A 26,600-nucleotide genomic window follows, 5' to 3' on the forward strand; every position below is an offset into this window, starting at 1 on the left:
ACGTCCCCCCAAGTGACTGAACCTTCTTGACCAACCTCCCATGCATGACCCTGTCAAAGACCTTGCTAAAGTCCATGTAGACAACATCTACTGCCTTTCCTGTCATCAACATTCTAGGTAACTTCTTCAAATAACCCTAAAATTGTTTAGACAGGCCATACCATGCATGAAGCTTTGTTGACTATCGCTAATCAGTTCCTGTATATTCAATTTATAAATAATTTCAAATTTTAAATATATTTCAAATAATGCCTTCCAGTAACTCACCCACTACTGATAGCATGCTTACCGGTCTATAATTTCCCAGATTACTCTTAGAGCTGTTCTTAAGCAATGGAGCCACAATAGCTATTGTCCAGTTTTCTGGGATCTCACTTGTGGCTAAGAGTGTTTTAAATACCTCTGTAAGGGCCCCTGCACTTCCTTTACTAGCTTCCCACAAGGTCCAAGGGAACACTGTATTAGGCCCTGGTGTTTATCCACCCTAATTTGCCTCAAGGCACATCCGCCACTGTAATTTTTTTATAGCAACTGACCTCACTACTGTTTTGCCTCACTTCTATAGACTTTGTGTCTATCTCTCCTGTAATACAGATGCAATAAATTTATTTCAGATCTCCCCCATCTGCTTTGACTCCATGCATGGATAACTACACTAATCTTCAAGAGGACCAATTTTATCCCTTGCTATCCTTTTGCTCTTAATACCATATATTAAGAGAGGCCCTCAGGATTCTCCTTCACCTTGTCTGCTAAAGCAACCGTATGCCTTTTTTTTTAGCCCTTCTGATTTCCTTCTTAAGTGTTCTTTTACATTTCTCATACTCTTACAGTGTCTCATTTGTTCCTTGCTACCTATATTTGATATGCACCACCTTCTTAACCGGGACCTCAATATCTCTTGAAAGCCAAGGCTCCCAAAACATATTATTCCTCTCCTTTTATTCTGACAGAAACATACAAATATTTTTTGTATGTTCTGATACATACAAAAAATGTATTTGATCTTGGATTCATTTTCATCCATTAACTTCACATCCCTTGGTTCTTTTAATGTCTTATTATTTTATCTTTTTCTATCTTAAATATATTCAGTGGCTGACTCTCTAGTGAGTGATCTCATAGGTAGTGAATTCCATAGATTTACCACAGTGAGGGTAAAGGCATTTATCCTAGTTTCTCTGAGATTCTGACTGGATAATTGCACCCATCACCAAGGTTGCCTCTTTCACTTCCTGTATTTGCCTTTACAAGTGGATTCATGCTTTTATTGTTACCCCAAAATATTGTTATATTTACCTGGTCAGTCTCCCTTTCCCAACCTTGTAAAAATTACTTACTTACTTCACTTTATTGTCACCAAACAATTGATACTAGAGCATACAATCATCACAGCGATATTTGATTCTGCGCTTTGCGCTCCTTGGAGTACAAATCAAAGTAAATATAATAAAAATTTAAATTATACTTCATAATTAGAAAATAGAAAAGGGGAAGTAAGGTAGTGCAAATCAGGTCCGGGTATTTGGAAGATACGGCCCAGATCCAGGTCAGGATCAGTTCAGCAGTCTTATCACAATAAATAATAAATCACAATAAACCACATTAATTAATTAATTAATCAATCAATCACAATGAATAAATAAATAGATAGATAGATAGCAATTCATTTAAAGCTCTGTGTTCCTTTTCTAACTCAAACCATGTTCCTTTCATACATAATCATGTGCTTTCCCCCTACATTGTATTTTGACCTAACAATGCACCAGTTGTAAAAATCTTCATTGTTGCCTTCTGATGCTTCTGAATCCTCACCATTATGTATCTGTAGTCTCATGCAGTCCTGTACTCTTCAAAATCTCAATGTTCCTCCTCCGCTGGCTTCTTGTATATACTTAGTGTTCTGCCAACTGGAGGCATGCTTCAGCTGCTTGAGCTAAGTTACTGGAATTTCCTTGCTCAACTTCTATGTCTTTTGGATTTTGTAAAATGCTCCTTAAGCATCCATATTTTTGACTAAACTTTCAATGATCTGCCCTAATTGCTCTTTATTTAGCTTGTGATTGTATTTTTTTTTACAAAATGTCATGTAACACTTTTTTAATAGCCAGTTATAAATATAGGTCATTTTTGTAGACTTGGAATTGAATAATGTAGTCAGTCAAAAATATGTCTCCAAATCTTCTACTATTTACATGAAACCGTGCTTTCTATTTCAGTGATTGTTTTGGTTAAAGCTGAACAATTAGTATTCCTGTAATCTTAAACTCTGCTGATGCAAGTTTGCTGTTTTTCATTTACATTATTGCCCTTGAATGCAGATCTTTGGAGCTTGTCGGGAATGGTAGCACAGAATGCACTTCTTTCCTCTTTTTCATCCAGGTTGCTAAGGGCAGTTTTTTTTTGCATCTATTGTCCTATCGTTGCTTAACAGTTAAATCAATATTGGACAGGAAATGAAGCTCCAAACTTCTTAGGAAAGACTTGGCTCTTCAACTTACGATGCATTTATTTACAAGCATTACAGTATTAAAGTGATTTTTTTTATACCCTTATTCTACTCAATAGTTCTGTGGGAGGGAAAAAAGGAATTGAAAATTTTGATTTCTTTTGGTGACGTAAACAGCAGCATTCTTTGATACTATAAAATCTATTACTAAAGCATAAGCTTGACATTTGATATCCATATCCACATTACTGCAAAATACAAATAAAAGCTGAAGGGTTTTGGTAAACGACATATTCACACAAAACAAATCCTTTATTATTTCAGGTCAAAGATGCCTTCACTCTGAACTATCTGTAGACAAGCCCACTACATGACTTGAACAGAATTTATGAACCACATCTAATTATAAAGTTCAATGTCAAATTAACTGGTTTAAGGATAAATGTACTACAAATTGTACATTGACATTAATGGACTAAAAATTAAAGCAGCACAGAAACAAGCCCAACTCATTCATACCAACCTACATGCCTATCTAATTCTATTTGGTTAATATTCTACCATTAACCCTGTCCTCTTCTTTCAAGTTCAACCTTTCAAAGTGTATCACTTCATACTTTTCCAGAATGAACTCCACCTGGCATTTCTCAGCCCAGCTCTGCATCCAATCCATGTCCTGTTTTAACCTATAACAACCTACAGTGCAGAATAATCTGTTATCCACAACACCACCAATCTTTGTGTCATCTACAGATTTACTAACCCACCTTTCTACTTTCTCATCTAAGTCATTTATAAGAATCACAGAGTGTGGGTGTCTCAGAACACTGCTAGTCATGGACCTTCAGACAGTAGTTGCTTCATCTGCTACCACTTTATGTCTTCTGTGGGCAGACCATGTTGAATCGCATAGCCAAATTTCTCTGATTTCCATGCCTCCTGACTTTCTGAATGAGTTTACCATGGGGAACTGTATTTTATCCCTTAATAAGATCCATATAGAACTTGCTCTACATTCATCATTTTTTTGGTCACTTCCTCTAAGAATTCAGTAAGGCTTCTGAGCCACGACTTGCCCCTTACAAAGTTATGCTGACTACCCCTAATGAGTCTGTGTTTCCAAATGCTTGTAAATCCTGTCTTTAAGAATCCTCTTAGTTTGCCCACCATTGATATAAGACTCAATGGTCTATAATTCCCAGAATTATCCCTATTTCCTTTCTTGAACAAAAGAATAATATTTGCCACCCTCCAATCTTCTGGTAATGTTCCTATGAGCAGTGAAGACACAAAGATCATTGTCATAGGCACCACAACCTCTTTCGTCACTTCCTGTAGTAACGAGGTATATCCTGTCCAGCCCTGGGGACTTGTCTATCTTAATACTTTACAAAGGTTCTATCATAACCTCTTTCTTAACTTTGAATATTTCAACATATTAGTCTGTCTTCACTGATTTCACATTTGTCAAGTTTCCTCTTACTGGTGAATACTGAAGAAAATTATTCATTAAGGACCTCCCCTACCTTCTCCAACTTGAGACAAATATCTCCCCATTTATCCCAATCAATCTAATTATCCTCCTTTTCTATACATATGTGTAGAATGCCTTGCATTTTCATTAGTCCTACTCATGACCCGTTTTAAGTTTCCTAGGTCACTTTTTAAGTTCCTTCCTGGCTACCTTATAACTCTCAAGTCTGATCCTTGCTTCCTAAACTTTAAGTTTGCTTTCTTCTTCCTCTAGTTCCATCTCTCTTGTCAACCATAGTTCCTTCACCCTACTGTCCTTTGCTTCTCTCAATGGGAGAAACCTATCCAGCACCCAATGCAAGTGCTCCCTAAGCAACCTTCGTATTTCCATTGTACATTTCCATGAATACGTCTTTTTCCAATTTATGCTAACAAGTTCCTGCCAAGTATAATTTGTCCTTCCCCAAAATCAATACTTTTTCATGCTGTCTACTCATGTCCCTTTCCAAGACTATGCTAAAGGCCAGGGAGTTATGGCCACTGTCTCTGAAATGCTCACCACTGAGATATCTGCGACCTGACTAGATTCATTGCTTAGTACTAGATCCAGTAGGGCCTCATCTTTGGTCAGCCTGTCCACGTTTTGTCAGAAAGCTTTTCTTGATATCCCTATCAAATTCTGCGGCTTTAGCACTTAAGGAGGTGTCAGTCAATATTAGGGAAGTAGAAGACTATAATCCTGTTATTTTTGCACCATTGCAAAATCTACTTCTCAGCATCTACTCCCTTGGAAGGGATTCTGTAGAAAGCTTCCAGCAGTGATTGCTCCCTCACTGCTTCTGACTTCCACCCATACTGATTCATTTCCCAATGCCCCCCTTTTCTGCAGCTGTGATACTATCCCTGTTTAGCAGTGCCACTTCCCCACCTTTTACCTTCCTACCTTGAAACATCTAGCAGTCATTCCTGACCTGTGAAAGCTAAGTCTCTGTAATTGTCACAGTGTTGTAATTCCATATACTATCCATACTCACCCTTGTTCCTTACACTCCTTGCATTAAGGTCTTAAAGTCGACACATTTCAATCTATTCTTTTTCCAACATAGTGTAAAGCTTCTTGAGTAGTTTTGGAGCTATACTCATTCAGGCAAGTACCCTATCAAGCCTCTGGCTTGAACTTAGAAAACAAGTGGAGAATATTCCATCACATATTGTCTTGGAGATTGTTAAAAGAAATTGACATCCTTTGACCTGCTGTTGTAACCACCGTATTTAGTGGCCAGTCTGGGCAGTGGTGATAGAGGATCGGCACATCCAGTAAGGGGTTCTGACCTTAAGATGAGGGAAGGTCATTAATTAAGCAGTTTAAGATAGTTACGCATAGGTACTACTTGAAGAATTCTAGGGTTGTGATTATTGATCTCTGTCAACCATAACCAACTTCCTTTGTGTTGGGTATGATTCCAACTATTGGAATGTTTCCTCTAACATCCATTGACTTTGGTTTTATTAAGGTTCCTTGATGCCATTCATAGTCAAGTACTTCAAAATCAAGGACTTCGTCATTGTTGATAAAGTAAGCACTTTATCACATTCACTTGTGTTGCCTCAGGAATTCAGCTTTTTGGTCTGTGTTTGTACCAAGGCTGCAGTGAGGTTGAGAAGTGTGTACTGCCTGGTAGTAATGTTGAAAATAACTCTATCACTTTCATAGTTGAGATGAGACTGATTGGACAATGAGTATCTGGATTGGATTTGATGAAGTTTTTGAAAACAAGATACAGCAGGGCAATTTTTCACATCATCAATTAGATACCCCCTCACTGAATTTAGCTGTTATTTAATAATTTAAAGTTACAGTTTAACTAGTCTGTTAAAAGAACCAATAGTTTAGAGAAGCAGAACTCTTAGACTCTAAAAGGAATTAAGCACTTGGATAAACAGTTTGCAACTGTGAAGTAAAGTATGCCCAAACCGCTGAATCTGAAAGGGTTGTCTTTCTTTAAAGAATTTGGGGTTTACTTGCAATATTTTGATTTTTACATTACCACTGTTATGCCTGGTGCATAAAAACAAATATATGAAGAAATATTTTTTCTTTCTTTGTTCCTGCACATAATGGCACTAATCATTTTGTCCAGTAGCTAATTTTCAGTTCTTTGGTGTTCTGAAACTAAATAGATATCAGTATTTCCATTGACAGTACAATTATTGGATTGGTGAACCGGGTTGTTCAGTGCATTATAACCTAGTTTGTAATGATAAATGTGAATGAACAAGCATGCCATGAGGCAAGTACTCAATGGAATTTCCCATATTGCGAACATGAAAACAGACAACTCACACAATGTGCTGGAGGAGCTTGCAGGTCAGGCAACATTCAAGGATGGCCTATGAGTACAAACATCCTCATTATTTTTAAATTTGAAGTAATTCACACAATTTATAACTAGACATCAGGGTTTATTTCATTGCCTGGCTGACAAATTCCGTTTACTTAAATATATGGCATAAACATATTTTAATTTCTCCTTTATTTTCTTCTTGGAATGTAAACTTTAGCTGGAAGTATTTATCCATCAGGACAACCGGCTGAAAATTCCAGCTTTGGTCTCACTTTGCACAATTACCAATAGATAATTTAGTTTTGTCAGATATGATTATATTCACTTTTTTGTTGAAGACTTAAGAAAACCACAGTGTTAACAAATGGAGGTTGTGATTTGGTTATGTGTTTAGTGAAGTTTCCAGAGTTTCCAATAATTTGGAAGTGGGGCCTGGATACTTGGGGTGTGCTTTTTGGAAGTGGGATGTGCAAGTGCAAGTCTAGCCTGAAAAACAATATATGATTGGCTGACTCCAAATAAACCACACTTCTGGCTAGGATATGTGCATTCCCAGCCAGCAGCGTTGTTTCCCAGGAATCCATAGCCCTCAGTCCTCTTGGAGTCATGACTCTTGCTTTTGTCCATGGAGTTGTTCCAAGATATATATGGGTGCAAGTTTTACCATTGCTGAAACAGGGAACCTACTTTAAAATATCTATGTTGTCAACTAAATTAATGTTTTTATAAACCAAGTAAATGATTTAGCAGTAATTAATATAAAAATAGGGAGTACTTTAACTAATGTTTTAGTTGTTCCATTTTAATCAAATTTTGTACCTGGGAGTATTCAGTTTCATGTATTTACTATATAGGAAGGATCTTATTTCATGTTTGGTTCAGTGGGCTCAACTAAGTTCCTGATTCAGCTCATTGTCTGGGATCTTTCATTGCTGCTGCTTGTTTATCCAGAAATTTTTTGTGACCATACATACTTTACACTTAACATTTGCTCTTTTGATATGTATGTGTGCCAAATTTTAGTGAGGTTATATGTCTGAATTACGATTATGTAGAACTTTATCGGTCACAGAAAATGAATTTGGGTTAAGTGTACATGTTTTTATTGCCGTGGGAATGTAATTTCTCTTACCTCTAGCGTATCAAACTCCTGATGTAAGTGAAAGAAGACCTGTTTTTCATCAGTTAACGTGGAGAAGATGCAGAAGGGAGCAGTTTATTTGTCTGACAAGTTTGTTAATTAGATAGTTATGGTTCAAGTGAGTGACATGAACACTGAGGTGTTGAGAGGAAATAGTCAAAAAAAAGAACATTTGCAATTATAACAGATGTGGCAAAGTTTTTGTGCATGTCTTGTATTTCATTTATGGTTTACTCTAATTATACTGAAGAGCAATGATTTTTCTGTAACTGCAAACAGATTCCTTAATGTAAATTATCTGATTATGTGGAAGAAAGTGTTAGCAGCATCTATTAAAATGTTACTTCAGCTTTAAATGTGCTGCCTTTTTTGCTACTGGATAATTCTCCCTGTAAGTAAACTTTATTTTCCTACATTAACTTCTCTTAACTCTCTTTTTCGGCAAATCTTATCTCCATTATTAAAGTCTTCATCAGGTCTACTACCTGAAAGCACCAAATATGCAATGCACCTTTTTAATTCTACTTTCTTGCAAGATTTGTGACTATTTTAATGTTGCAAATGGTCGTGGTGCTCCCTTCCTCCAGTAATGGATTGTGGCTGCTGGTAATCTGCTTGCATTTTCAGGATATGTCTGAGGTAATTTAGTAAAACAGTTGTTTGCATATCAGTATTTCAACAGGGAAGTTGCCATAATCAGGTTCACTTCTGTCAGTTTAATTCTAGAAATCCAGTCAATTGCAGTACGTAAGGATACTAAATATTTACTATTAATATGCTGCACAAATACATGGTCATACAGAAAGCCCTGATACTTTGTGTAGATTTAAAATGGTCAAAAGAATTTCATTTATCTCCAGATAATTTACAGTTCAGTTTTTTGACAATTAACTGTTTATGGCAATGAAAGACAATTTGTTCCTTTCTTGGAACAAATTTGGAATTTACCCTACCAAAACTAATCTGCTGTAAATTAAAAAGAAAATGTTGGTGATACTACATTTTGATGAGAAGTCAATGCCCTACTTGATTTGAGTATCTCCTGCATTTTCTGTTGTTATTTCTGATTTTTAAAATCTATTTTAGATTACTGATTTGCTATATTTTGATAGCTGTTATTACCCAAATCATGATTTACCATATCTTCTACATTATTTCTCAGTTTTGAAAAAAATAATTTTACATCTGTACAGCTCAAAAAGATTTGTATTATTGGTTCCTTGATGGAAGTTGAGAATGTAGAAATTCCATTTTCCATGAAGTGTTTGCTGTTTCCTTAAACACAGAATAAACAATAAACTGTTTTGGAGTGCCTTTAATAAATGTTGCTATTGGATATTGCAAAGTATTTGTGTAAAGAATATACTTCTGTATGGTAAAACTGCCAAGAAAAAAATTATGATAAGGTAATTTTCATTTATGGAAGTGGAGTGGAGAAAAGTGATGAGTAAATTCTGCTTATTGCTGAATTTCAAACATTGAACGTTTATTCAAATAAATGCAGAAGAAACAATGGTATTTTAAAATCATTTTTAATATGTTGAGTAAAGGAAACCAAAGCCATCATTCTACCAAATGGGATAAAGTTTTTGAATACCAGGAGGTATATGAGCTTCTTGCATTCCTGAAAGGTTCAAGGGGTTAAGTGATGTTTATATTTACTTAAGCTGTTTGGAGGAATTCCCACCCTCCTTTTCCTCTTTCACTGCCCCATCTGAATTTTTCTAAGGTATATGTCTTTGCTTACAATTGAGTATTCACACCTCATCACTCAGACAGTATGACACATTTTAAAATTTTGGCAGGAATATGATGAAGAGTGGGCCAAAAAAATTCAAAGTGAGAAGTTTCGCTGGCACAACTCTCAGTGGCTGGAAATGGTTGAGAATCGCCAGGTGGATGAAAGTGAGCCATATGTCTATGGTGATGATGGGCTAGAGACATTTATTCATGAAGGAGACATTCTGGAAAGACCTGATCTTTTCTACAATGCAGGTGAGAAGGCTTGGCAACATTTAAGCAGATGTTAACAGTTGGAAATGAAAGCTTAACTCTACACAACAAAAAAATGAGGTTCCTGTTCAAACTTCTAGTTATCAATCCAAAGAATAATTTGTCTTGACTGTTTATGTATGCATGAACATTTAAGTATATGTGAAATTATGTTCTGTTTGCATTATGTGGCTCACAATACATTGCTTTGTATTTGTATTTTCCAATATGTTTAAAACTGGTGATAAGATTTCTGATTTTTGTGCCATATTTTCATAAGATTATAAGACATAGTAAGACATAAGAGCAGAATTAGACATTTAGCCCATCAAGTCAGCTGTGCCATTCAATCATGGCTGATTTATTATCCCTCTCAACCCATTCTCTTGCTTTCTCCTTGTAACCTTTGATGCCCTGACTAATCACGAATGAATCACTTTCTCCACTTTCTCTACCTATAATTGTATCATCTGCCAGCTTGGCCATAAAGCCATCAATTCTGTCATCAAATTATTAGTATATAACATGAAAGGATGTGGTCTCATCACCAACCCTTGTTAAGAAACACTAGTCACCAGCGGCCAACCAGAATAGGGCCACTTGTATCCAATCTATTTCTTCTACCTTTCAGCCTATCTTTTATCTATGCTAGTATCTGTCTTGTAATACCATGGGCTCTTATCATTTTAAGCAACCTCATGTGTAGCACCTCATCAAAGGCTTTCTGAAAATCCAAGTAAACAACATTCACTGATTCTCCTTTGTCTAATCTGCCTGTTATTTACTCAAAGAGCTCCAACAGATTTGTCAGGCAAGATTTCTCCTTAGTGAATCCATGCTGACTTTGACCTATTTTATCATGTGCCTCCGAATACCTCGAAACCTCTTTCTTAATAATGGACTCTAACTTCTTCTCATACACTGAAGTCAGACTAACTGGCCTATCTTCTTCTGCCTCTCTCCCTTCTTAGAGAGTGGAATTTGCAATTTTCCAGTCCTCTGGAAGCTTTCCAGAATCTAGTTATTCTTGAAAGATCATTACTAATGCTGCCACAATCTCTTTAGCTACCTCTTTCAGAACCCTGGGTATGGTCCATTTGATCCAGGTGACTTATCAGATCTTTCAGCTTCCCAAACCCCTTCTGCTTAGTAATAGCAGTGACACTCACTTCAGCCCCCTGACATTTTTGAATTTCTAGCATACAGCTAGTGTCTTCTATATTGAAGATTGTCTGCCATTTCTGTGTCCCCCATTCCTCCCTCTCAAATTTAATTTTCCAGCTGTCCGATAACCAATTGCCTCTCTTTAATCTGAAAAAGTTTTTGGTATCCCTTTTTATATTATTGATAAGTTTACCTTAATGTTTTGTCTTTTCTCTGCTTATGGATTTTTAGTTGCCTTGTTGTTTTTTTAAAAGCTTCCCAATCCACTAACATCCCGCTAATTTATGCCCTTTCTTTTGCTTTTATGCGGTCTTTGACTTCCCTTGTCCGCCACATTTGCCTCTTCCCCTCTTTAGCATTCCAGTTCTTTTTGGGGATGAATCTATACTGCCCCTTCTGGAGAATATATGGTGACAATATCTATTAAAAGGACTTACTTTATTTGGTTGGTTACTAATCCCACTTTTTTTTGCATTATTTTCACATCCCTGTCTGCTTTGTTCATTCCATAAGACCTCATGACATAGGAGCAGAATTAGACCATTTGGTCCATGGAATCGGCTGTGCTATTCAACAATCATTGCTGATTTATTATCCCTCTCAACCTCACTCTTCTGCTTTTTCCCAATAGCCATTCATGCCCTTACTAATCAAGAACCTATGAGCCTCTGCTTTAAACATATCCAAATGCCTGGCCTCCACAGCTATCTGTAACAATGAATTCCACAGATTCACCACCCTCTGGCTAAAGAAATTCTGCCTTTTCTCTGTTCTGAAGGGATGTCCTTCTACTCTGAGGCTATGGCCTCTGGTCCCAGACTCACCCACTATAGGGAACACCCTCTCCTCTAAACGTCCATTTTACCCAGCTCTTTCAATATTTGAGAGGATTCAGTAAGAAGCCGCTCATTCTTCTAAACTCTGGTGAGTTCAGACCCAGAGCAATCAAACACTCGTCACGTATTAACCCTTTCATTCCTGGGATGGTTCTTGTGAACTACTTGTAGTTCCTTTTTTATGGCAGCACAACCTTTCTGAGATAAAGGGCCTAAAATTTCTTACAGTGCTTTAAGTGCGATCTGACCAATGCCTCACATAGCCTTTTATATTCTAGTCCACTTGAAATTCTAGCATTGCATTTACATGTACTTTTTAATATACATTGTCTCCCTGTATTCTTTGGAGGGCTTGGATAGGTTCATCCCAAAGTAGCAGTATTCTCAAGAGAGGATGAGGCAAATGTGGCTGACGAAGGAAGTCAAAGATGTCAAGTTGTCTCTTAAATGTTGCTATTCCTGCCTTCACCAGCCCCTCCAGCAGTACGTTCAAAATTCAAGATTATTTAGTATTGTTTCCAGTACATGTGTAAAGGAGAATTAAGTAATTGTTACTGTGGATCCAATACAGTACAAAATGTTTATATACATAGGTTGATTGTATGTCCATAAAGTGGCACTAGGCACAGGAGTGTCTGTAGATAAGGTGACTCTGATAGAAAATTATAAAGTAGTGATACCATCTACTTGTTGTTCCAAAAATTTACGTCTTAGATCCCCTTCAACATCCTCCTCTTCATCTTAAACCTGTACCCTCTAGTTTTAGACACTACTTCAATGGAAATCAGACTCTGGCTATCTATCCTGGTATTTTATATTCCTTTATTGTGTCACCTCTTGGCGTGCTTTGCTCCAGGGTAAACAAAACCAGCCTATCCATCTCTCATTAAATATCAAGCTCTCTCGTTCAAGCAATATTCTTGTGAATCCTTTCTGCACTCCCTTTAGATTAGTCCCATCTTTCTTATTGAGTGACTACAAGAAATACCACTCAAGTGTGGTACTATCCAACATTTTATACAACTGTAACATGATGTCCCAACATTTGGTACTCACTGCCTCAACCAAGGAAGGCAAGCATACCACAGGCCTTCTTCATTGTCATGTCTACCTGTGACAGCACTTTTGTACTTGTACCCCTTTCTATTTAACAACACTCCCTAGGGCCCTACCATTCACTGTATATGTTCCTACCTTTGTTTCACTTTCCGAAGTGCATGAGTTCATCTGTGTTAGAGTTAACTTCCATTTGCCACCCATTTACCCATTTTCCCAGTTGATCGATAGCCTTCTATAATCTTAGACAACCTTCTCCATTGTACATTAAACTTCCAATTTTGGTATCACCTGCAAACTTACTAATTGTGTCACCTGTATTATCAAGATTATTATTATAATTAATGCACAATGGTGGGCCAAGCACCATTTCCTGTGCCACATACGTAGGCCTCCAATCTGAAAAAACAGTTCTCCACTACCATCCTCTGACTGCTACCACCAGGCCAATTTTGTTTCCAGTTGGCTAGCTTACCTGGATCATCAGTACTTTTGCCTTCTGGACCAACCTACCGTGCAGGACCATGTCAGGGATTTTGGTAAGGTTCATTAGACAATGCCTATTGTACTGTCTGCTTCAATTCCCATGGTTATCTTCTGAAAAACTCAATCAAGTTCTTGTGACATGATTTTCCACACATGGAGCCAGTAAAGGGATGCATTTTTCTAGGAAAAATAAAGAGGGAATAGAAACCAATGTCAAAGTGGAGTTTATTTTCATGTGTACATGTAAATCTATGCATTCATGAAAACTTATTTGTAGCAACAACACAGACACATAGCATCATGTAAGCAGCATTCTCAAAAAAACCAAACATAAATTATGCACAATTTTTACAAGAAAATAACACAATTTTAAGAAGTTATATACCTTTGTAGAGGGTTTAGTAAGTGACATGAAATCTTTACAATGGCAGCATGTTGTTAAAAAACCAGCAACTAAGGTAGTAGAATAGGGAGTATGCAGAATACTCCGGCCAGTCCTCTCACTAACAAGTTTCTAGTTTTGGATTCTATTGGGAAAATGCTCTCCTGGCTCTGCTGCACAGCAGGGAAGGATGGAGACAAGGGGAACTTTTTTTGGAAAGTCCAATCGCCTGGCTGTATTTCTACTCTCACTGTACAGGCAGAGACTAAAGACTGCAGCGCCAGTGGTGGGGACCAAGAAGGTATGGTGAAGGGAACCATAGGACCACGTACAGGACTGCTTTTATTTGGTGGACTGGACAATATTCAGGGATTCATCTTCAAATCGGAATGAATATGCCATAGTTGTCATCAATTTCATCAAGGCCTGTGGATGATTGTGTGCCCCCGAGAACATTCCGGACATATTTAACCCAAATGTTGTGGATGAAGAAATCCGTAGTCTGCTGTGGGCTAAGCCTGTAACATTCAAGACCGGTGATCTAAACTATACAAAATGTCCAGGTATAACCTACATAAGGCTATTTTAAGAAAGAAGGAAAACAATTCTAAGTGTAGTTAGAAATGGAATCAGAAGCATGTCAGCTCAAGCAGGCTATGAAGCTTCACTCATAAATGCCTTTTATGCACGTTTTGAAAGGGAGAATAACATGACAGCTATGCAAAATCCTGCTGCATTTGGTGACCCTGTGATTTCTGTCTCAAAGGCCAATGTCAGAATATCTTTCAAGAGGGTGATATCCTTACAGGTGTCATGCCTGATGGGTCAGAAAAAGCTGCCAAAAAGTTTCAAACTCAGCCAGTTCCATCATGGGCACTAATTTCCCAACATTGAGGACATCTTCAAAAGGTGATGCCTCAAAAAGGCTGCATCCATCATTGAGGATCCTCATCATCCAGGACATGCCCTCCTCTCATCTAGACGGCACAGGAACCCGAAGATACACACTCAATATTTTATGAACAGTTTCTTCCCCTCCATTAGATTTCTGGATGCACAGTGAACCCATATACATCACATCACTATTCCTTTTTCTTTAATTGCTCTTTTTGTGCTGCCTATTTAATTTAATTGTTACATATTTTTTTCTTATAATAGTTTTTTATTATTTTATATTGTGCTGTACCACTGCTTCAAAAGAACAAATTAATATTTGTGATATTAAACTTGATTCTGGCTGTAGTAATAGGAGAATTGATGGATAGGAATCCACATCGCCACTAATGAGCCTCCAGGATAGTATGTTGCCCTTTCTGGTCCCCAGGTCATTGTACACATCACATTGATACCAACAGCAAAGGATGAAGTCCTGCAGGCTGAACATAAGAAGTTATACAGAAAAATAAAGCATGACCTCAGGGGCTGTAATCTCTGGATTTCTCTATGTCACATGTTAGTAAGGGTCGGAATGTGTGAGTAGAGCAGACGAATGCATGGCTGTGGAGCTGCTGCTGGAGGGAAGAGTTTGGGTTCTTGGACTACTGGGGCCTCTTCTGAATTGAAAGCTTTATAAGAGGAATCTGCACCTGAACTGCAGAACTGATGTTAGAAACTAGACTAGCAGTGGTTTCTAATCCAAAGCAGGGGTGTGGCAGTTGGGCACACAGAGACAAATATAAATGTTAAATCAATCAAGTTCCATAGACAGCATAGACAAGGAGAAGACTGGGAATGGGGATGTTAATATATTAAGTCTGACAGGTAAGGCAGAGGAACTCAAGTGATGGATTGATACTTGGGACTGGGATATTACAGCCACAAGAGAAATATGTTTGAGGAAGGGGCAAGACTGGCAGCTCAGTGTTCCTGGATTTAGATGCCTCAAACATCATAGAGGTGGAGGTAAGAGGGTGTGCACTTGCATTTTTATCAGAGAAGATCATGATGATCCTCAGAAGAAATATTCTTGGGGGATTACCAGTGATACTATAGGGATGGAACTTAAAAATAAGATAATGATCACTTTGGTGGGATTTTATTATACTTTACCCCATCGTCATTGGAAATTTGGGAATAAATATGTAGTGACATTGCAGATACCAGTGATTATAGGGTTATAATAGTAGGTGGTTTCAATTTCCCTGATATTGACTGGAACTGTCATTGTGCAAGGGCTTGGATGAGACAGAATTTGCTAAATGGTTCCAGCAAAGTTTTCTCCAACTGTATCAAGATGCTCCTATTAGAGAGGGGGAACCACTTGACAGTAGGAGTAATGATGATAATACTATTAATTTTAAAATAGTTGTGGAAAATGATAGGACTGGTCTGCAGATTAAAATCCTAAATCTAACCCTACACATGCTATCACCCTCCATTTTCATGCATCTATGTGCCTGTGCAAGGGCCTTGTAAATATGTCTATTGTTTCAGCCTCTACCACCACCCCCAGTACTATGTTCCAGGCACCCATCGCTCTCCATGATTTAAAAAAAATATTTTTGACATTTCCCCTAAACTTTCCTCCAAGCACCCATGTAAAAGCCAATATTACATTTAAATCACTGTCAGACCACAGGATACCTCTCTGGCAATGGTTTATCTCTGTAATGCTGGGCAAGTACAAGGCAGCTTGTTTGCTTCCTGATGGTGTGTGGCACACAATTCCATTGCCATTCCCAATTAATAGTCTGGGGTATCCTGGAAAAGTATGTACTGATTCATAAGAATGAAAACAAATGAGGGGCTACCAAAAACCCCATTTAAAAAAAAGACACAACAAAACAACAACTCTTAGCACAATGTAAGGCAGCCATGTCCAGTGCCAGCTTTCTTCTCCATTTGTTATTATATGCAAGAAACTGTGTCATTTCAATTATCTGCTAACCCTGTATTTACCATATTGGCAAAGATAATTTGGTAGCTAGCTGTCTCTGCGTGATTATCAACTGGTGAGACTAAAATAATATCAACTGAATGGTGCTAAGTTATTGTTAACTCTATTTACAGATGGACTTTTACCGCCTGATGGAACCATTAGTCCAGATTTCTTGGGTGAATACCAGTTTCAAAATGGTGACCTTGTTGGACAGCATCCTTATGGCAGGTATGATTAGATGTTATGTGTGAAATTTATCATGTAAGGAACATTTTTTGCAAGCTAAACACATTTTCTGATTTCCCCTAAGATACAGATGTAGCCGATTTCACATTTTTCTTCTGTCAGAAAATCACTTCATTCTCAATTAAACTAAATAGAAAAAAGTTCTCCCAACTTCTCATGTTATTCCCACTCTCGATATCACATCTGCATGTCAATCTTCCCCCTTCCCTTCCCCCCCCAGATCTGCTTGTCATATTCCAGCTCTTGCTTCATCCCTTCCTACCATCTTTCTGTACTAGCCACCACCCCTTTTTTATTTAGTTTAGATGAAGGATTTTGACTCAAGTTGTTGACTATCCACTTTCTTCCATATCCACTGAATTCTTCTCTAGTATCTTGTGTGTTGCCCCGGATTCTAGCATCTATGGACCCTTGTGTATCCTTAGTTACCTTTGATGTCCTGTGTTTTTTGAACTTGGCACTTCTGGCTTTTTCCCTTGTGGGAACATATTGGCCCTGAGCTCTTGCTATTTCACTTTTGAATGCTCCCTACACTTTTGAAGTACCTTAACATGGAAGCCCTCAACCTCAATACAGCATGCTTATGCTTTTCCAGGAACAAAACATTTTTGTAGCTTTAATGCAGCTTACAAACAGGTACGTAAAGTGCTTATTAGACATGAAATTCAAAGCTAGGCAATTAATTCAACAGATTTTTAAAATTGTATATAATTATGCAATGAATGAAATGGGCAGAATATTATTAATGGTGATATGCCTTTGTGTTTTTTTTGGCAAATTAAGGACAATTGATACCACAGCCACATAAACAAAATGTTCGAGGAACTCAGCAGGTCAGGGAGAATGTGTGGAATGAACAAACAGTCAGCAGTTTGGGGTGAGGCCCTTTTTCAGGATTGGAAAGGAAGGGGGAAGACACAAGAGTAAAATGGTGAGGGGTGGGTGAGGAAGAAAGATTGCTAAGTGATAGATGATGCCAGGTCAGTGGGTGAGGTAAAGGACTGGAGATGAAGGAATCTGATAGGAGAGGAGATAAGAGAAAGGGAAAGAGGAGGGGCACCAGGGAAAGATGATAGCCAGTGAGAAGAGATAAGAAGCTAGAATGGGGAATAGAAGAAGAGGGAAGATGAGGGATTTTTTTTACTGGAAAGAGAAATCATTATTCATGCCATCAGGTAGGAGGCTACCCAGACAGAATATAGAGTGTTGCTCATCCACCCTGAGGGTGGCCTCATCATGGTACAAGAGGAGGTCATGGACCGACATGTTGGGATGGGAATGGGAATTAAAATATTAGGCCATCAAGAAGTTCTGCTATTGGCGGTTGGAATGGAGGTACTCGAAGCATCCCCCAATTTACGATGGATCTCATAAATGGAGCAGAGGCTGCGTTGGGAGTGTACCTGGAATGGCTGTTTGGGAGCCTGAAAGGAAGTGAGGGAGGAGGTGAATGACAAGTGTAGCACTTTGGCCACTTGCTAGGATAAGTGCTTGGAGAGAGATAGTGGAGAGGGACGAATGGACAAGGGGTCGCTGAGGGAACTATTCCTACTGAATGTGATACGACAGCCAATTTTTAAAGAAATTGAAGTAATTTAAAGAGAATAAAATGGAGCAAACTTTAAAATTGTGAAGAGTTTTATCTTTTACATTGTAGTAGAACAGTTGCATTTAATTTGTGGCTTTTTCTGTTAGGCTGATGTCTTTAAATTTTGAATAAAAATTGAAATAAAATTTTACCCATTTCACCCATTACATTATTTTTACAATGTTTGTACAAACATCAATGAAAATAATGGTTAACCTTGAATTCCATTGCATTCCAAGTTTAAGTAGTACATTACATACATGTCTTTAATGTATTTTTGATTTGTAATCCATGTAAGAAAGATATTGTTATAATAATTATGGAGGATTTCAATATGCAAGAAGACTGGGAAAATCAAGTTGGTGCTGGATCCCAGGAGAAGGAATTTATAAAATCAGAATTAATTTTATTATCACTAACATATGTCATGAAGTGTGAGACATACCAAAAAAGCTATTGGTACAAAAATAAATAAATAGTGCAAAAGACGAATAGTGAGATCGGGTTCATGCATTCACAGACCATTCAAGGAAACTTGATTTTAAAACACTGAGTGTGGGTCTTCAGGTACCTTTACCTTTAAAGATGAATGCTGTCTTCATGAGACATCTTCTTTTGACGATGTTCTCCAATGAACAGGTTTGTATCTGTGATGGAACTGACTAAGTCTATAGCCTTCTGTAGCGTCTTGCAATTCTGTGTATTGAGGTTCCATACCAACTGTAATGCAGCCAGCCTGAATGCTCTCCATTGTACATCTGTAGAAATTTGCAACAATCTTTGGCAACATACCAGATTTCCTCAGACTAATGAAGTGGAGGCGCTGGTGTGTCATCTTTGTGATTGTATCAATTTACTGGGCCCAGGATTAATCCACCAAGGTGTTAACACCCAGCAACTTGAAGCTGATCATCCTTTCTATACTGTCTGCCCCCAGTAACCCCTCAAAGCATATGAGATTGCTCTGTAGAGTAGCTTATGGTCAAGTCCTCTAGGGAAAAGGCAATCTGGATTTGATAAGATTTTTTGTCAGTCTTAACTGTAGTGCTATAAAGTAGAGAGAGAAAGGGCAGAAGTAAGTGCAGTTGCTATTACTAAGAAGAAGGTGCATTGGAGGCTGGAAGATCTGAAGGTTGTAAGTCACATGGACTGGATGGACTATATCCCAGCATTCTGAAAGAGGTAGCTGAAGAAATTGTGAAAATATTAGTAGAGTTCTTTCAAGAATCTCTAGGATCAGGAATGATTTCAAAGATAGAGAGGCAAAAGACAGGAAATTATAGGCTGTTTACCTTGACTTCAGTGTGTGGTAAGTTTTAGAGTCCATTATTAAGGATGAAGTTTTGGGATACTTGGAAGCCCATGATAAAAGGAGGCCAAAGTCTACATGGTATTCTTAAAGGAAAATCTTGCCTGAAAAATCTGTTGGAATTCTTATGAGAAGTAACAGGTAGGATAGACAATGGATGCTGTTTACTTGGATTTTCAGAAGGCCTTTGACAAGGTGCTGCAAATGAGGCTGCTAAACAAGATAGGATCCTGTGGTATAACTAGAAAGATACTAGCATGGACAGAACGTTGGCTGACGCAGAAAGCATAGAGTGGGAATAAAGGAGACCTTTTCTAGTTGGCTGCCGATGACTAGTTGTGTTCCACAATAGTCAGTGTATTTTTTGTGCTGAGGAACCAGGGAGTCTGCAGAAGAATTTAGACAGATTAGGAGAATGGGCAAAGAAGTGGTATACTGAATGCAATGTAGGGAAGTATATAGTTATGTACTTTAGTCGAAAGTATAAAGGAGTGGTCTATTTATTCTAAGTGAGCAGAAATCAGGGGTGTAAAGGGACTTGGAAGTCCTAATGCAGGATTCCCTGAAAGTTAATTTGCAGGCTGATTTTTTTAGTGAGGAAGGTGAATACATGTTAACATTTGTTAAGAGAGAGCTAGAATGTAAAAGCAAGGATGTACAGTAATTCAGAGGCTTTATAAGGAATTGAGGTACTGTGAGCAGTTTTGGCCCTCATACCCAAGTGCTGGCATTGGAAAGGGTCCAAAGGTGGTTTATGAGAATGATCCTGGGGATGAAAGGTTTTAACATATGAGCATTTTTCTGGCTCTCTGTCTGTACTTGCTGGAATTTAGAAAGATGAGGGGGATTCTCGTTGAAACCCACTATAATTTGAAATACCTAATGGGCATGGAGAGGATGTTTCCATTGTGGGACTCTAGGATCAGACAACACAGCCCCAGAATGAAAGGACAATTCTTGAGAACAAAGACAAAGAGAAATTTCTATAGCCAGAGGGTAGTGAATGTATGGAAGTCATTGCTACAGACAATTATGGAAGCCAAGTTGTTAGGTGGATTTAAAGCTGAGGATGATAGATTTTTGATGAATAAGGTCATTAAAAGTCACTGGGAGAAGCCAGGAAAATGGGGTTGAAGGGGAAGAATAAATCAGCCATGGTCAAATAGCAGAGCATACACAATGGGCTGAATGACCTAATTCTTTCCAGATGTGCATGTATCTTAACCCCCAGAATCATCTCCTGTAGCTTACAGTTGCAAGAAGTTTGTGAACCCTTTGTAATTATCTGTTTTTCTGCATTAATTACTCAAAAAATGTTGTCTGATATTCATCTAAGTCACAATAATAGGCAAACCTAATCTGTCTAAACTAATAATAAAAACTATTGTACTTTACATATCTTTATGGAACACATTACTTAAACATTCACAGCCCTGGCTGGAAAAAGTATGTGAACCCTTGTGTTTAATAACTGGTAGAATCTCCTTTAGCAGCAGTAACCTCCACCAAAACTTTCCTCCAACTGCCAATCAGACTTGCACAATGGTGAGAGGAACTTTATTCCACTCCTCCATACAAAGCTATTTCAGTTGATCAATATTTCTGGGATTATTTGCATGAACAGCCCTCTTCAGGTCATGTCACAGGATCTCAATCGGGTTAGGTCTTGACTCTGATATGGCCATTGCAAAGCACAGATTTTCTTCTTTTTAAACCATTCTGTTGTTGACTTACTCTTGTGTTTTGGATCATGGTCTTATTGCCTCTTCCAACTTCTTCTAAGTCTAAAGTGTCAGACCGCTACCCTGACATTGTCCTGTAAAATTTCTTGATATAATTTTGAATTCATTGTTCCCTCAATGATTGCAAGCTGTCCAGGTCTGAGGGAGCAAAGCAGCCCCAAACCATAATGCTCCTCTTACCATGCTTCACAGTTGGGATAAAGTTTCAGTATTGGTATGTAGTGTCCTTTTCCCTCCAAACATAGCGGTGAGCATTTCTACCAAAAAGTTCAACTTCTATCTCATCTGTCCACAGAACATTGTCCCAGAAGTGTTGTGGAACATGAAGGTGGTCTTTTACAAACTTGAGACATGCAGCAATGTTGTCTTTTTGGAGAGTGGCGGTTTCCTCCGTGATGTCCTTCCATGAGCACTATTCTAGTTCAGTGTTTTGCTTATAGTGGACACTTGAACAGAGATTTCAGCAAGTTCCAGAAATTTCTGCAGGTCTTTGCTGTTACCCTTCTATCCTTTTCACTTCCTTCAGCATTGCACATTGTGCTCTTGCTGTGATCTTTGTAAGATGCCCACTGTTAAGGAGAGTAGCAACAGTACTGAATTTCCTCAGTAGACAATTTTTCTTACTGTGGACTGTTGAACTCCCGGGTCTTTAGAAATGCTTTTGAAGCCTTTTCCAGCTTCATGCGTCTCTACAATTCTTCTAAGGTCCCTTAAGTTGTTTTGATCAAAGTATGGTGCACATAAACAGATCTTTCTTGAGAAGAACAGTCTCTGTCAGTACCCTGGTTTTTTGTATATCTTTTTTACAGGGCAGTGCACTTCTACAATCCACACCTTCATTGATTGGAACACCTGATTCCAAGTACCTTTTGTTGAATGCTTTACCCCAGAGGTTCACATACTTGTTTGAATCTAGACTATGATTAATTAAATGGTGTATTCAGTATTGATGAGAAGTCAAGTCAAGTTTATTGTCATTTAGATATAAGCACCACTCCCCCCCTGGAAGTTTTCATTTTTTATTGTTTTACAACAATGAATCACAGTGGATTTAATTTGGCAATTTTTTTTAACACTGATCAACAGAAAAAGACTTTTTCATGTCAAACTGAAATCCGATCTCTGCAAAGCAATCTAAATTAAATACAAATATAAAAACAAAATAATTGCTTGCTTAAGTATTCACCTCCTTCGAGTCAATATTTAGTAGATGTGCCTTTAGTAGCAATTACAGCCTTGAGACTATATGGATAGGCTCTATCAACTTTGCACATCTGGAGAATGCAATTTTTCCCATTCTTCTTTACAAAACTGCTCAACTTCTGTCAGGTTGCATGGGGATCATGAATGAACAGTTCTTTTCAAGTCCAGCCACAATTTCTAATTGGATTGAGGTCTGGACTCTGTGTCTTGGCCACTTCAGGACGTTATTGGTTTTAAGCCATTCTTGTGTAGCTTTGGCATTGTGCTTGGGGTTATTGACTTGCTGGAAAACTGATCTTCCCAGTTGCAGTTCTCTTGCAGACTGCATCAGGTTTTCCTCCAGGATTTTCCTGTATTTTGCTACAATCATTTTACCCTCTACCTTCACAAGCCTTCCAGGGCCTGCTACAGTGAAGCATCCCCCCAGCATGATGCAGCTGCCACCATGTTTCATGGTAAGAATGGTGTGTTTTTGATGATGTGCAGTGATTGGCCTATGCCAAACACTGCGTTTAGTCTGATGGTCAAGATGTTCAATTTTGGTTTCATCAGACCATAGAAACTTCTTCCAGCTGACTTCACATGTAGTATTTTTACTATAATCAATTGAAAGCACCTTGACTGCATACAGTCATCTCCATTTAACTAATTATGTGACTTATAAAATTAATTGGCTGCACAAGTAATGATTTGGTGTGTCATATAAAGGGGGTGAATACTTATGCAATCAATTATTTTGTGTTTTTATTTGTAATAACTTACTTTGTCGAGATCTTTGACACAAAAGAGTCTTTTTCTGTTGATCGGTGTAAAAAAAGCCAAATTAAATCCACTGTGATTCAATGTTATAAAATATGAAAACTTCCAAAGGGGGTCAATACTTTTTATAGGCAGTGTACATGCATATAGCATATGTAACCATATAACGTATATAGAAATGAGACGTTTCTACGAACCAGGGTGTAAAGTGCTGTAGTACACATAACACATGATAATTTATGAAGGTAGGATAAAATCTCCAGATGAATCGTATGTAACTAGTAAACTAAAGTGCATTCATTTTAAATATTGAAAAAAATACAACTGCAGATACTGTGGATCAAAGAATACGTACGCAATGCTGGAAGAACTCAACAGGCCGGGCAGCATCCGTGAGAAAAGAGTAGCCAATGTTTCGGGCCGAGACCCTTCATCAGGAATGGTGGGGAAGAGAGGGCCGAAGCCCAGTAATAGAGTTATGGGAGGGGGTAGGGCCTAGAGGTGCCAGGTGGAAAACCAATCAGAGGAAAGATAAAGGGGAGAGGGGAGGGAATAAAAATGAAAGAACTGTAGAGATAAAGAAGCAGAAAGTTGAAAGGGGAGAGAGGCAGAGAGGGACCTGGGATAGGGGGAGGAGGAGGGAATCAGTTGGGCTGTGCAGTCTTTCAGAACCTGGCCTGGTATATTATTGGGCCCCACAGCTTTGTGTGGTTGACTCTGGCCAGGGTCTTCCTCACCTCAGCTTCAGCTAGACAGAGTGTCTGCTCCCTTGGGAAGTAGTACAATTATTTGTGTGTCGTTAGTTTAGGCAGATTGTGTGACTTTGTTGTATATCAGTCAGACAAATTGTATTATTATGACTTAGATGAAGATCAGACCACAGACTTTTTCTTGCAACTGTACCTCACATGTATTTTAGACTTGCTGGTCTATTGTTCCCAGGTTTTTCTTTGCTATCCTTCTTAAGTAAAAGGCTCAACACTCTGCTCTTCAGCCTATTGGACCATAGCTAATGAAGGTGTAATTATCCCAGGCAGAACTCCTGCCATTTCTGCTTGAACCTCGAACAGCCTTGGATAGGTCCTGGAAATTTGTCTACCTTTATATCTTTTAAAACATTTGGCACCACCTCTACTGCAATACAAACTATTCCCAAGACCTCTCCATTTACATTTCCTAGTTCCTAAGTTTCTCCAGGGTAAAAACAGAGGAGAGATATTCATTTAAAACCTTGTCCATCTCCTGTGGTTCCACAGAATCAGAGTCAGGTTTAATATCATCAGCAGATGTTGTAAAATTTGTTAACTTTGCAGCAGAAGTAAATGCAAACATAATAATACTGGGTAAAAAATAAGTAAATCAATTACTATAAGTATATATATGTGTATTAAATAATTCAATTAAAATAGTACAAAAACAGAAATAATTAATATGAGGTAGTGTCCATGGACTCAATGTCCAATTAGGAATTGGATAGCAGAAAGGAAGAAGCATTTCCTGAATTGCTGAGTGTGTGCCTTCAGGCTTCTGTACCTCTTTCCTGACAGTACCAATGAAAAGGGGGCATGCCATGGGTGATGGGGGTCATTAATGATGGACACTACTCCTTGAAGATGTCTTGGATTTTATGGAGGCTAATACCCAAGATGGGCTGACTAATTTTCCTACTTTCTGTATCTTCGGTTCTGTGCACTATAGCCCTCTCCCCCATTCTAGCCAGTTCTGCAGCCTGTCAAAATACTCTCCACAGTACACCTATAGAAGTTTTCGAGTGTCTTGGATGACAAACCAAATCTCCTCAAACTCTTAATGAAATATAGCTGCTGTCTTGCCTTGTTTATAGCTGCATCAATATGTTGGGATCAGGTTAAATCCTCAGAGATCTTGACACCCAGGATCTTGAAATTGCTCACTCTTTCCACTTCTGATCCCTCTATGAAGATCGGTTCCCCTTTCATCTTTGAGGGGCCCTATTCTCTCTCTATTCACTTGGTTTGTCTTAATACACTTATATAATCTATTTGTATTTTCCTTAATCTACTCAACCAAAGCAATCTCATGGCCCCTTTTTGCACTCCTGAATTCTTATTGAGTGCACTTGTGCATCCCCAATACTCCAGAGATTTGCTTGATCTCAGCTGCCTGTACCTAATTCATAGTGCTTCCTTTTCATGATCAGGGCTTCAATATCCTTTGTCATCCATGGTTCCCTTCTACTAGCAATACCCTCCCCTGACAGGACATACAGAACTGGAGCTCTCCCTATCTCACCTTTAAAAGCTTGCTACTCGCATGTGATCCATGTGCCCCCGAACAACCTACTCCAGTTAACCTTTCTGAGTTGTAGTCTCATACTGTCAGAGTTCGCTTTGCCCCTGTTTAGAACTTGGAACGGGTGGACCAGTTTGTAAAATTCAAAGTAAATTTATTATGGAAGTACATACTGTATTTATCACCATATACAGCCCTGAGATTCATTTTCTTGTGGTCATACTCATTAAATTCAAGAAGCAATAGAATCAATGAGAGGTTGCACCCAACAGGATGGACAACAAACCTATGTGGCAAAATCAACAAACTGCAAGTACAAAAGAAAATTGTAATAGGAAGAAACAAGAAATACATATAGAAAACACGAGATGAAGAATCCTTGTATGTGAGTCCATATGTTGTGGGAGCAAGTCAGTGATGCTGTTTTCCTGTGAGAGCACTCCATGTAGATGTGCTCAAAGGTGGGGAGGAATTTACCCATGATAGACTGGGCTATATCTACTACTTTTTGTAGGAATTTCCATTCAAGAGCATTGGTGTTTCCATACCTGGAAACTATACCTGACTGTGATGCAACCAGTCAATATACTTGCTTCCACACCTCTATAGAAGTTTGTCAAAGTGTTACATGTCATTTTGAATCTTCGCAAACTCGTTAGGAAGTAGGGATGCTGCCGTGCTTTCTTCATTTTGTCATTTGCAAGCTGAACCTAGGACAGTTCCTCTGAAATGTTAGCACTGAGGAATTTAAAGTTACTGACTCTCACCACCTCTGATCCCTTAATGAAGACTGGCTCATGGCCCGCTGTTTTCCTCCTCCTGAAGTCAATAATCAGTTCCTTCTTTTTGCTGACATTGAGTAAGTGGTTGTTGTTGTGGCACCACTCAGCCAGATTTTCAATCTCCATCCTATATGCTGATTTGTCTCCACCTTTGCTTTGGCCTACGACAGTGGTGTCAATAGTTCATTGTCACTTAACTATATACATGCGTACCGCCAAACAAAACAACGTTTCTCCAGACCAGGGTGTAAAGTTTAGTAGTATACGTAACATACACATAGCAAACAATAACTTGGGGAAGTAAGATTGAGTCACAAATTAGTGCATAAATTAAATATTGTAGGATACAATACAAATTATCTGGTCACAGTTTGAGTGCAATGCAGCAGGGAGTTCAGAAGCCTAATGGCCTGAGGGAAGAATTTATTTCCAAATCTAACCATTCTTGTCTTTCTGCATCAGAGTCTCCTGACTGATGGTAGAATGCCTTAAAAGGAT

At 38.3% G+C, this 26,600-nt stretch overlaps 1 protein-coding gene across 2 annotated transcripts in view; it reads left to right on the top strand.

Annotated features, from left to right (window-relative positions):
- Positions 1–26,600, top strand: part of kifap3a (kinesin-associated protein 3a) — a 204,243-nt gene that overhangs the window by 143,639 nt on the left and 34,004 nt on the right. For both annotated transcript variants that reach the window (XM_059984450.1, XM_059984451.1), the window contains 2 exons: positions 9,214–9,403; positions 16,334–16,430. In XM_059984450.1, coding sequence (XP_059840433.1) covers positions 9,214–9,403; positions 16,334–16,430 — 287 coding nt within the window. The remainder of the gene's footprint in view (positions 1–9,213; positions 9,404–16,333; positions 16,431–26,600) is intronic.

Source organism: Hypanus sabinus, chromosome 11 (assembly GCF_030144855.1).
Source record: "Hypanus sabinus isolate sHypSab1 chromosome 11, sHypSab1.hap1, whole genome shotgun sequence".
Classification (NCBI taxonomy): domain Eukaryota; kingdom Metazoa; phylum Chordata; class Chondrichthyes; order Myliobatiformes; family Dasyatidae; genus Hypanus; species Hypanus sabinus.